Genomic DNA, 12,841 nt, shown 5'->3' with positions numbered 1-12,841 from the left:
ATTTATGAGACGGCTTCCTCAAAGGCCCCTTTCTCAGGCAAGTTACGCATTAAAATAGAGACGCCGACTGGCGGTAGATGGTTGATATTGTGGACGACTAAACGAATACAATCGTAAAATACCGAAACAGCTGTGTTAATTATTTGGTGAGAATCGTGCAACTTTGAAAACATGCCTAAAGTGAAAAGAAGCAGAAAACCGCCTCCAGACGGCTGGGAGCTCATCGAGCCTACCTTAGACGAACTCGACCAGAAAATGAGGGAGGGTGAGTAGTGCGTCTTCGTTGCATTTTTAGCAAATCAATCGTCATTAGTTGTATTCTCTGGCGTTCATCTAATGTGTTGCTTTCAGACGAGGTAGACGTTTGGCATGTGATGTTTACAAGAATCTTAACACGTCGGTTTGAAAAGTTTGGACCGTCCATATTATTCAGGTGTATCAAATTAATGTGTGTGTGTTATGAGAAAGCTTAGCGACGCTTTCTTTCTGATAATCATAATCATGTTCCTTGTTATGACTCGCGTCTTCCCAATGCTCAGTATAATAAAAAATACAATTTTCTTAAAGGTTACCATTTGAGTAACTTTGCACTCCAATTACTATAATTTATTCTTTTCCTTTTTGTGTTTGCTTCGAAAAATCAAACACCGTAAATAAAAAGCTCGGGCAAAATGATCGCAAACACATAATACATACAGCATGCACTTTACTACCCATCTCGGACAGGAACAAGGCTAACGATTACACTTACACCGTAAACGAGTCGTATGCCAGGCTTTCACTACAGTCATGGATGGTCTTCGCAAGTACAACCCCTGGAAAAAATGATGGAATCAGTACTCTTGGCGGACGTTCATTCAGCTGTTTTACTTTGTTGGGAAAAAAAAAACAATCACAGATTTGACACAAAACATACTTTATTTAACAGTTAAACATTCTGGCATTGTAAAAAATACCTAAAAAAAATGTTAATTGTTGTAATTAATGGCACATTTTTTGTTCAGACCAAGTAGAAGAAAGACATGAGGGAATCACTCAATAGTGAGGAAGAAATTATGGAATCATTATCTCAAAAAATTGCAGTTAGTACTTTATTACACCTTCTCTGGCTTTTATGACACCTTGAATTATTTGAAGCATGGACTTCACTTATGGTAAACATCCGTCCATCCATCCATTGTCTCCCGCTTATCCGAGGTCGGGTCGCGGGGGCAGCAGCTTGAGCAGAGATGCCCAGACTTCCCTCTCCCCGGCCACTTCTTCTAGCTCTTCCGGGAGAATCCCAAGGCGTTCCCAGGCCAGTCGAGAGACATAGTCCCTCCAGCGTGTCCTGGGTCTTCCCCGGGGCCTCCTCCCGGTTGGACGTGCCCGGAACACCTCACCAGGGAGGCGTCCAGGAGGCATCCTGATCAGATGCCCGAGCCACCTCATCTGACTCCTCTCAATGCGGAGGAGCAGCGGTTCTACTCTGAGCCCCTCCCGGATGACTGAGCTTCTCACCCTATCTTTAAGGGAAAGCCCAGACACCCTGCGGAGGAAACTCATTTCAGCCGCTTGTATTCGCGATCTCGTCCTTTCGGTCACTACCCATAGCTCATGACCATAGGTGAGGGTAGGAACATAGATCGACTGGTAAATTGAGAGCTTCGCCTTGCGGCTCAGCTCCTTTTTCACCACGACAGACCGATGCAACGCCCGCATTACTGTGGATGCCGCACTGATCCGCCTGTCGATCTCACGCTCCATTCTTCCCTCACTCGTGAACAAGACCCCGAGATACTTGAACTCCTCCACTTGGGGCAGGATCTCGCTACCAACCCTGAGAGGGCACTCCACCCTTTTCCGGCTGAGGACCACGGTCTCGGATTTGGAGGTGCTGATTCTCATCCCAGCCGCTTCACACTCGGCTGCGAACCGATCCAGAGAGAGCTGAAGATCACGGCCTGATGAAGCAAACAGGACAACATCATCTGCAAAAAGCAGTGACCCAATCCTGAGTCCACCAAACCGGACCCCCTCAACACCCTGGCTGCGCCTAGAAATTCTGTCCATAAAAGTTATGAACAGAATCGGTGACAAAGGGCAGCCCTGGCGGAGTCCAACTCTCACTGGAAATGGGTTCGACTTACTACCGGCAATGCGGACCAAGCTCTGGCACCGATCGTACAGGGACTGAACAGCCCTTATCAGGGGGGCCGGTACCCCATACTCTCGGAGTACCCCCCACAGGATTCCCCGAGGGACACAGTCGAATGCCTTTTCTAAGTCCACAAAATACATGTAGACTGGTTGGGCAAACTCCCATGCACCCTCCAGGACCCTGCTAAGGGTATAGAGCTGGTCCACTGTTCCGCGACCAGGACGAAAACCACACTGTTCCTCCTGAATCCGAGGCTCGACTATCCGACGGACCCTCCTCTCCAGGACCCCTGAATAGACTTTTCCAGGGAGGCTGAGGAGTGTGATCCCTCTGTAGTTGGAACACACCCTCCGATCCCCCTTCTTAAAGAGGGGGACCACCACCCCGGTCTGCCAATCCAGAGGCACTGTCCCTGATGTCCATGCGATGTTGCAGAGGCGTGTCAGCCAAGACAGTCCTACAACATCCAGAGCCTTGAGGAACTCCGGGCGTATCTCATCCAGCCCCGGGGCCCTGCCACCAAGGAGTTTTTTGACCACCTCGGTGACCTCAGTCCCAGAGATGGGGGAGCCCACCTCTGAGTCCCCAGGCTCTGCTTCCTCATTGGAAGGCATGTTAATGGGATTGAGGAGGTCTTCGAAGTATTCCCCCCACCGACCCACAACGTCCCGAGTCGAGGTCAGCAGCGCACCATCCCCACCATATACAGTGTTGACACTGCACTGCTTCCCCTTCCTGAGACGCCGGATGGTGGACCAGAATCTTCTCGAAGCCGTCCGAAAGTCATTCTCCATGGCCTCCCCAAACTCCTCCCACGCCCGAGTTTTTGCCTCAGCAACCACCAAAGCCGCATTCCGCTTGGCCTGCCGGTACCTATCAGCTGCCTCCGGGGTCCCACAGGACAAAAGGGTCCTGTAGGACTCCTTCTTCAGCTTGACGGCTTCCTTCACCGCCGGTGTCCACCAGCGGGTTCGGGAATTGCCGCCACGACAGGCACCGACCACCTTACGGCCACAGCTCCGGTCAGCTGCCTCAACAATAGAGGCACGGAACATGGCCCATTCGGACTCAATGTCCCCCACCTCCCTCGGGATGTGGTCGAAGTTCTGCCGGAGGTGGGAGTTGAAGCTACTTCTGACAGGGGGGCTCTGCCAGACGTTCCCAGCAGGCCCTCACAACACGTTTGGGTCTACCAGGCCTGACCGGCATCCTCCCCCACCATCGAAGCCAACTCGCCACCAGGTGGTGATCAGTTGACAGCTCCGCCCCTCTCTTCACCCGAGTGTCCAAGACATGTGGCCGCAAGTCCGACGACACGACCACAAAGTCGATCATCGAACTGAGGCCTAGGGTGTCCTGGTGCCAAGTGCACATATGAACACCCCTATGCTTGAACATGGTGTTCGTTATGGACAATCCGTGACGAGCACAGAAGTCCAATAATAAAACACCGCTCGGGTTCAGATCAGGGGGGCCATTCCTCCCAATCACGCCCTTCCAGGTCTCACTGTCATTGCCCACGTGAGCATTGAAGTCTCCCAGCAGAACGAGGGAGTCCCCAGAAGGTATGCCCTCTAGCACCCCCTCCAGGGACTCCAAAAAGGGTGGGTACTCTGAACTGCTGTTCGGTGCATACGCACAAACAACAGTTAGGACCCGTCCCCCCACCCGAAGGCGAAGGGAGGCTACCCTCTCGTCCACCGGGGTAAACCCCAATGTACAGGCTCCAAGTTGGGGGGCAATAAGTATACCCACACCTGCTCGGCGCCTCTCACCGGGGGCAACTCCAGAGTGGTAGAGAGTCCAGCCCCTCTCAAGGAGATTGGTTCCAGAGTCCAAGCTGTGCGTCGAGGTGAGTCCGACTATATCTAGCCGGAACCTCTCAACTTCGCGCACTAGCTCAGGCTCCTTCCCCTTCAGAGAGGTGACATTCCACGTCCCAAGAGCCAGTTTCTGTAGCCGAGGATCGGACCGCCAAGGTCCCCGCCTTCGGCCACCACCCAACTCACACTGCACCCGACCTCCTTGGCCCCTCCCATAGGTGGTGAGCCCATGGGAAGGGGGACCCATGTTGCCTCTTCGGGCTGTGCCCGGCCAAGCCCCATGGGTGCAGGCCCGGCCACCAGGCGCTCGCCATCGAGCCCCACCTCCAGGCCTGGCTCCAGAGTGGGGCCCCGGTGACCTGCGTCCGGGCAAGGGAAAACGCTGTCCAAAATTGTTTTTCTTCATAGGAGGTTTGTTTAACCGCTCTTTGTCTCATCCCTCACCTAGGACCAGTTTGCCTTGGGTGGCCCTACCAGGGGCATAAAGCCCCGGACAACAGAGCTCCTAGGATCATTGGGACACGCAAACCCCTCCACCACGATAAGGTGACGGTTAAAGGAGGGGATGGTAAACAATATTCTTCATCAATCAGGTTCCAGCTTTTTTGTATAGCAGTTGACGGATCAGCTTTGCAGGACATAGATTTGTCATGGACCTTTTTTTTTTTTTCTTCTTCAATTTCCACCATGAATTTTCAATCGGGTTGAAATCTGGACTGTTTGCTGGCCATGTCATTAAGTTGATATGCCTTTCCTGAAGTAAAGTTTTAACACTGTTTGCTCTGTGTCATGATGCATTATCATCCTGAAAAATGACTTAATCATCACCCAACCTACTTTTGTTTGGAATGAAAAAAGTGTCCACAATTTCAATGTACACTTCTGCCTTTACTGTAGTGGTAATGATTATCATCTCCTCATTTCTTTACCTGACATGCAACCCCATATCAGCAATGAGTGTGGAGATTTGCTTGTTTTTTTCAGACAGTCAACATTGTATGTTCCATTGGACCAGCACAAAACAAATGTCCCAGCATCATCTCCTTGACCAATATAGATTTGTTATTCATGATGGAATATTACTTTAATCAAGTCATCTGCAGTCCGTAACTGCTTCTCTTTAGCCCACGGTAACCTTGTTTCCTTCTGTATAGGTGTTGATGGTAGTTTACATTTGGCATTTCTGTATCTAAATCCCATTTCCTTCGGCTGATTTTTTTACAGTTCGATCACAGACATTGACAACTGTTCACCCCATTTATTTTTCATTTCTTTTGTTGTGCATTTTCTATTTTCCAGGCATATTGCTTTGGGTTTTCTGTCCTGATGCTGTAACGTCTACCTGTATGTTTCCCTTTCCCAAATTTCCCATTTTGTTTATTTGTACTTCCTTCCAAATTTTAGACATCGCTGACTGGGAACCACCAACATCTTTTGCCACACTCTATTTTGAATTACCTTCTTAGAGGAGTTTTATAATCCTTTCCATTGTTTCAACTGATGGCTCTCTTGTTGGAGCCATGTTTCGTGTCAATCAACCTGGTGCAACAGCTTGATAAGGTCTGCAAGCGCTCGCTTTGAACTGCAGACTAATTGGCCTGTTTAGACTTGTGCAGAGATTTGTTTTTGAGATTGCAAATTACCAGGTGATTTCTGTAATTGTTTCCACTATTTAGTCTGAACAAAAAATGTGCCATTAATTACATCCATTTCATTAATTTTTTGAGGTATGTTTTACAATGTCCGAATGTTTAGCTGTTAAGTAAAATATTTTTTGCCAGTCATTTTTGGCAACAAAGTAAATCCACCAAGAGCAGTGATTCCATAATCTTTGCTAGGTGTTGAAAGTGTAAGGAGTAGAATCCAGACTCCTATTTTGTGTAAGCTACAGTCATTGGAAAGCATTTAGCCAAGGAGCTGAAAGCAGTCAAAAAATGTGTTGTCAAGTCAAGTGGCTTTATTGTCATACCATTTATACACAATCGCACGAAATAACGTTCCCTAGGATTGCAAGACAAGTTGTTAAATTACTACACTGTACTAATTAAATGAATGCATAAATAAATAGGTAAATGAGGAGAGTAATACATATTTAGTGTTGGCAAAAGCTCATAACCGAGACAACAGTAGTGACAGGATGACTGATATGTTCATCGGAACATCGGAAGGGTCCAGACAGCCAAGGGGTAGAAGCTGTTGCAGAACCTGGCAGTACCATATCATTTGAACCACTCCTATCTCCCAGATGGAAATAGGACAATGACACCATGGGATGGGATGGGGTGGGTTTGGGGAGTGGTCTTCCACAGTGCTCTGGGCTTTGTGGATACGCTTGGTAATGAGGTCTTTAATGAAGGGTAGAAGATAGTGTCACAAACTTGACTCAGAATCATAGAAAGGTTTGGAGCAGCCACCCGTATAATTGGTTTCCTGGCTGCAAAAGTCGTTTCAATTGAATACAGCACTGATGTGAACAGGACTGAGGGAATAGGGAAAAGGTGGAGGCTTTTAAAGGGGAAGACAGGAAGTGAGGTCAAAGGGGTTGGGTTCATGAAGGTCTTCAGCCATAGGTTCGAGCCTGGACGTGACATCACAGAGGCCGGAGCCGGCAAGGTCTCCTTCCATAGGCTTGGTCCTGAAAGTGACGTCAAGATGGCCAGGTGGGATCTCCCATGAATGGTCTACAGGAAAGGGAGAAAAAGAGTGAGTGCACTCTGCCCCATCCCGGTATGACTCAGAATTGCCCTTACTCGAGCCTTTTAGCTGCCTCCCATGCACACGTGTGTGACGATAGATAGATAGATACTTTATTAATCCCAAGGGGAAATTCACATACTCCAGCAGCAGCATATTGATAAAAAACAATGTTAAATTAAAGAGTGATAAAAATGCTGGTATAACAGACAATAACTTTGTATAATGTTAACGTTTACACATAGAGTGAAATTGAAGAGTCGCATAGTGTGGGGGAGGTATGATCTCCTCAGTCTGTCAGTGGAGCAGGACGGTGACAGCAGTCTGTTGCTGAAGCTGCTCCTCTGCCTGGAGATGATACTGTTTAGTGGATGCAGTGGATTCTCCATGTTTGACAGGAGCCTGCTCAGCGCCCATTGCTCTGCTACAGATGTCAAACTGTCCAAGGTCTCTGTGATCTTTTCTGCAATGTGCGCTATTTGTTGTGGACTGACTTTGCTGCAAGAGACACTGCAGTTTCCAAACCAGACAGTGATGCAGCTGGTTGGAATGTTCTTGATGGCACCTCTGTAGATTTTGGGGGGGAGTTAGGCTTGCATTTTTCAGCTGCTGAAAGAATTGGAGATGCTGCTGCACCTTCCTGGCATTGGAGGTGGTGTTGATTGTCCAGGTGAGGTCAACTAACAGGAGCACACCAAGGAATGTGGTGCTTTTGATCAGTTCCACCACAGAACCTGTTGTGGGCAGCATGAACCTTCCTAATGTCCACAATTATCACTTTTGTTTTGTTCACATTAAGAGGCAGATTGTTGCACTAGTCCACCAGTCATTGTTTCTCCATTCAATAAGCTGAGTTGTTGCCATTGCTGATGAGACTCACCAGTGTTGTGTTAGAGCTGAACACAGCCATACAGTTGTAAGTTGTTAAGTCAAAGTGAGCAGAAGTGGGCTGAGTACTTAGCCCTGGGGGGTGCACCAGTGCTCAGTGTGATGGTGCTGGAGAGAGTTACTGATGCAGACTGTCTGTCAGAAAATCTAGGATCCAGTTGCATAGGGAAGTGTTGTAGACTAGCAGACTTGGCTTCTGTAGTGGTAGTGAATTTTGAACTTGCGTTTATGAACAGTATTCTAGTACATGTATTTTTTTTTTCGCTCAGATGGAATAGGACCAGATGGAGAGTAGATGATAAGGCGTCATAAGTGGAGTGGTTCAAGTAACAGACAAACTAGAGAGGGTCATGTGATGCACTGCAGCTGAGTGAGTTATGGACACTGTGTTTGCAGTATCATTTACCTGGTCAGTTCTTTTTCTTAGGAGAGGAGACCAAGCAAGCATGACTGGTTTGTTTTTTTACTCCCACAGGTTTCTTTAAATTTTAATTTTGAAAATAAGCCCTGCCGATGTTACAAACAAATACAGTCGCACCCAAAAAAAAAAACACTTTCAATTCGATAAAAGGTTAAACACAGAACTAATACATCATTCTAAAAAATATATGTAATACACTTACATTATATACGAGTGAATATTTAAAATCCTGGACAGACAAACGGACAGCCGCAGTACGCACCCAAAAAAAAACCACTTTCAATTCGATAAAAGGTTAAACACAGAACTAATACATCATTCTAAAAAATATATGTAATACACTTACATTATATACATGAGTGAATATTTAAAATCCTGGACAGACAAACGGACAGCCGCAGTAGTGTATTATATAAGAAGAAATAATGCATTTATGTTCCAAGGGCAATCACAGATCAAAAAAATATGGCATCCATTTTCATCTGAACACTGTGCACACTCTGTCCACCATCCTCTCTCATTCCGGTGAAAAATTTCATATTTTCTCCCCAAATAAAATGAAAAACCTATTTCTTAGGTGTTGTCCCATGAATCTTAGAAGGAGGAAACCTGCAATACATGCAAATACCCACACCTTAAAGCCATGTCACACTACACGACTTTATTCTCATAATCTTACTGACCTGGGGAAGGTGCAGTTTGCCTCTGTGACCAACAGTGTAACGTACCCAGAGACTCAGTCTAATCAGTCTGACTCGTCCCAACATCCTCTTTTGTCTTTAGTCGCAGGGATGGGCTCTGTGTGCATGAAATCTGAAAACCAATGAATGCTCATCTGGAAGTACAATATATATAGGTAATACTACTCAAATTTCATTATGGCCCTGATTCGTTTCTGAGTAGTCTGTGTAAAAGTTGCATACTTTCTTTACCCTTGGCATGTAAGGAGGCTGATTAAGCAGGCACGGATTTGGTAAGTTCCATGTAATTCAGAATCCTTTAAAGTTGAGCACAAAGGTTACAATGCAGTGCTAAAACTCCTCCATTCAAATGGTTAATCTCAATTTGTGATGGTATTCATTATGAATCACTTCTAATGACTTTCTTTATTTTTAATAGCTGAAACAGAACCACACGAAGGTAAGAGAAAGGTCGAGTCCCTGTGGCCCATCTTCAGGCTGCATCACCAGAGAAGCAGATACATCTTTGACCTCTTCTACAAAAGGAAAGCAATCAGCAGAGGTAAGTAATTGTGTTTGTTCAACAGTTATCATTTGATTCAGTAATTAAAATGGTGCTGACAAAATATGCAAAGAGCACAGTGACAATCAGACTTATTACTACTTTTTAATACAGAACTTATTGTTCATTCTGCAAGTTAGGAGCATTCATGTACTCACTGATTCTTAAAGGGAGCTTTTCTTGTAAATTTCAAAAATAGAAATTGTTGAAGCCCTTATCATCAAGTTTAGTTTTGGTGGAACACGATTCAGAATCCTACAAGCCCACCAGTTTAACTTTTTGAAGACTGGTGCTAATCAGAGGACATCCACATCAAATAGTAGTGAGAATTGGGTCCAAAATAAATGTTGGACACCAACCAGGTTGTCCCATTTTTGTTTAACAAAGTAAGCCAAAACAAACGCACAAAGGCGCTAAACAACAAATGTAGGCTGTAGCCTTCTCTTAATTCAATAAAGCCACTTGGTTGAGTGGGTCTTGTCTTTGTGGAGCTTCGTCCTTCAGTCTGGCTCAAGTCAAAGTGAGACACCTCAGCTTTCTAGGACCCAACTTAGAAGGGACATTGTCAGTTGCTCTCACTAGATGCCTTCCTGGAGTTGTGGAGGTAGATGCATAGCTGATATCCAGATATATCCGTTGGTCTTCTGTGATGTTGGCATTCACAATGTTGATGTGGGCTTGTGTGCACGATATTGATGGTCGATAAAATTACGCTTCATCAAGGGGCCACCTACAGTCCTGCAGTGGAGCTTCCAAGTGCAGCGGTGTGTGTGTTCGAACCACCCATAACCCATCATGAACGTATTCGATTGCGTCTGCTTGTATCCATTATGGTTACCTCATAATTTACAAATTGCCTTCACTTTTTGATTTACTCTCATAGAAATTGTGCATTTTTGATACACTATATGGGCAAACGTTTGTGGCCACCTGACCATCAGCTTTCTGAGCTTGTTTGACATCCATTCCAAAGTTACAAGCATTAATGTGGAGTTGCCCCTCCACTCTGTGGCTTTAACAGCCTCCACTATTTTAGGGAGACTTTTCATAAGATTTTGGAGTGTATCTGAGAAATTGTGCCCCCTCAGCCAAGAGAGCATTTGTGAGCTTGGGTACTGTTGTTGGACTGGAAGACTTGACCTGCAGTTAGCATTCTGATTAATCTCAAAGGTGTTCAACAGGGCTGAGGTCACGGTTCTGTGCAGGCCACTTAAGTTACTCCACACCAAACTTGTCAAACGGTGTCTTTGTGGACCTGGCTTTGTTTCACAAGGGTATAGTCATGCTGGGACAGAATAGAGCCTTTTCAAGACTGTTGCTACATAGTACACAATTGTCTAAAATGTCTTGTATGTCGTAGTATTAACAGTACCCTTCACTGCATCAAGGGGCCTAGCCCAAGAACTCTAAAGAACAGAATCACAGACCATTATCTCTCTTATACCAAACTTTACAGTAGGCACTATGCAGTCTGGAAAGATGCATTCTCTTGGCATCCTAAAAGCCAGACTTGTCCATTAGACTGCCAGTTAGTGAAGTGTGATTCATCACTTCAGAGGACATATTTCCACTGCTCCAGAAGCGACATGCTTTACACCACTCCAACCAACCCTTGGCTTTGCTCACTGCATATGATCTTAGGCTTGTGTGCTGCAACTGCTTAGCCATGGAAACCCATTTCATGAAGGACACATTCGGTTCTTAATTGATATTGCTTCCAGAGGCTTCACAAACAATAGAGTTCCACAAGATAGGGCTGGCAATCGTTACATGCTGTGCCCTTCAGCCCTTGGCAGCTTTGCTCCGAGTTTGTGCGGTCGACCTTTTCATGGCTGATCTGTTGTTGCTCCTAGACATACACTATCCACTACACAATAACAGTACATAAACAGTTGACTGGAACAGATCTACCAGAGCAGAAATTTCATATCCTGGCTTTGTCGTAAAGGTGGCATCCTATAGCAATGCCATGTTTAAAGTCACCAAGTTCTTCAATATGGCCCATTCTACTACCAATGTTTGCTAATGGAGATTGCATAGTTTTATGCTTCACCTGTTAATAACGTGTGCAGGTGAAGCACCTGAACTTGGTCATTTGGAGGGGTGTCCACATACGTTTGGCCATATTATCAGCCAGTCATTTTCTAACCCACTTAGTCCTGAACAGGGTTGGGGGCTGCTGGAGCATATCCCAGTTAGCACAGGGCACAAGGCAGGAACAAACCCTGGACAGGACACACACACACGGGCCAATTTAGGATTGCCAATTCACCTAACCTGTATGTCTTTGGACTGTGGGAGGAAACCCACAGACATGGGGCGAACATGCAAACTCAAGGATTCTCATCCCGGACCCTCCCTGTGTGATCTCCTTTACTGTGAGACAGCAGCAATACCAGTGCAACGTTAGGCCACTGCCATATTGTATATTTCGGAAAGTTTCTTTAATAAGCCTTTGTGGTCGTTTCTTTATAAACTGGTGGCACAGTTTTGCTTTCATATATTTATTTTTTTGATGCTCGTTAAACCATCCATTTTATAAACTCCAAATACGTAGTCATAGGGGCCAGCAGCATTGAGTGAGGGGCACAAACCAGTAGTAAATGTAGTGTCCGGAGAGCAAATACACATCTGGCCCACTTAGAGCGGACAGTTTATGTAACCTGAATGTTTTTGCCATTTGAAAGAAAATAGTACAAGCTTGTATTTCTTTTTAAAAAAATCTTTTATTTACTTTTGATTTCCAGAGCTCTATGAATACTGTATTAAAGAAGGATATGCTGATAAAAACCTGATTGCCAAATGGAAAAAGCAGGGCTACGAAAATTTGTGTTGTCTACGCTGCATTCAAACTCGAGACACAAATTTTGGAACTAACTGCATATGTCGAGTTCCTAAGAGCAAACTTGAAGTGGTAAGACATTCTTTCTCTAAATGTTTGTGAGTTTTTAAACATCGGGTGTTTATTTAGCTCTCGACCACCAATGTGGAATTGATTGAAACAATATTTTGATGGTGCACAAGTCTTACTTGTTAATTTTTTTTTACTCTAACTGGAGCTGTGTAGTATTCAAGTATAACTATAGCGTATGCCTAATTTTACAGGGAAGGATTATTGAGTGCACTCACTGTGGATGCAGAGGATGTTCTGGATGAATCACTGCTGTTCGTATTTCAGTAGGACTTGTAGAACGAACGTAGACGTGCGATTTTTTTTTTTTTTTTTTTTAGAAGTCATGGATCATTGTAGAAGCAGTTTAAATTCCAAAACAGAAGATCAACCCACTGTGATCAAATGTATAATGTGTTCATTTTCTTGATGTCCCTTTGTATATTTTTTCTTCAGGTCATTTTAAAAATAAAGAGAAAAATCTCTCTATTGTGATGTGGTTTATATTGTGAGGATGAATTTTTTTAATAACATTTTCATTACAGCAGCAGGAGTGTTTGAGCTTTCTGAATCTGATCTACAGGTCTTTGCCACATGGGGGGTGTCCCCTACATCAACAGTATACATCAGTGGACCTGTTCTAGAAATTGCTGCTCATCATGTCTGTGATCTCAAACTAGAATATTTTTGTCCAATGTTAAAACTCCTTGTTGATTTGTTACACACTTGTTTGTTTGTTTTGT

General features: G+C 45.0%; 1 protein-coding gene across 2 annotated transcripts; it reads left to right on the top strand.

Moving 5' to 3' along the window:
• The first annotated feature begins 18 nt into the window (after window positions 1-18).
• bud31 (BUD31 homolog) lies at window positions 19-12,820 on the top strand. Of its 2 annotated transcripts, none has more exons than XM_051933771.1 (4): window positions 19-265; window positions 9,086-9,208; window positions 11,956-12,122; window positions 12,644-12,820. In XM_051933771.1, exons 1-4 carry the CDS (start codon window positions 172-174, stop codon window positions 12,740-12,742), a joined length of 483 nt encoding a protein of 160 aa, XP_051789731.1. In that variant the 5' UTR covers window positions 19-171; the 3' UTR covers window positions 12,743-12,820. The 2 variants fall into 2 exon arrangements, with proteins under 2 accessions (XP_051789731.1, XP_051789732.1); XM_051933772.1 differs by lacking the exon at window positions 12,644-12,820 and adding an exon at window positions 12,314-12,579.
• Window positions 12,821-12,841: the final 21 nt, after the last annotated feature.

Source organism: Erpetoichthys calabaricus, chromosome 11 (genome assembly GCF_900747795.2).
Source record: "Erpetoichthys calabaricus chromosome 11, fErpCal1.3, whole genome shotgun sequence".
In the NCBI taxonomy this organism is placed as follows: Eukaryota; Metazoa; Chordata; class Cladistia; order Polypteriformes; family Polypteridae; genus Erpetoichthys; species Erpetoichthys calabaricus.
This window is presented reverse-complemented; position numbering and strand designations above follow the sequence as displayed.

Bases quoted from the DNA above. Each gene is read 5' to 3' on its own strand.
- bud31 (XM_051933771.1), top strand. From the start codon at position 172: ATGCCTAAAGTGAAAAGAAGCAGAAAACCGCCTCCAGACGGCTGGGAG. The intron at 266-9,085 runs GTGAGTAGTGCG...TATTTTTAATAG, and splicing joins CGACCAGAAAATGAGGGAGG to CTGAAACAGAACCACACGAA. The intron at 12,123-12,643 runs GTAAGACATTCT...TTTTCATTACAG, and splicing joins CTAAGAGCAAACTTGAAGTG to CAGCAGGAGTGTTTGAGCTT.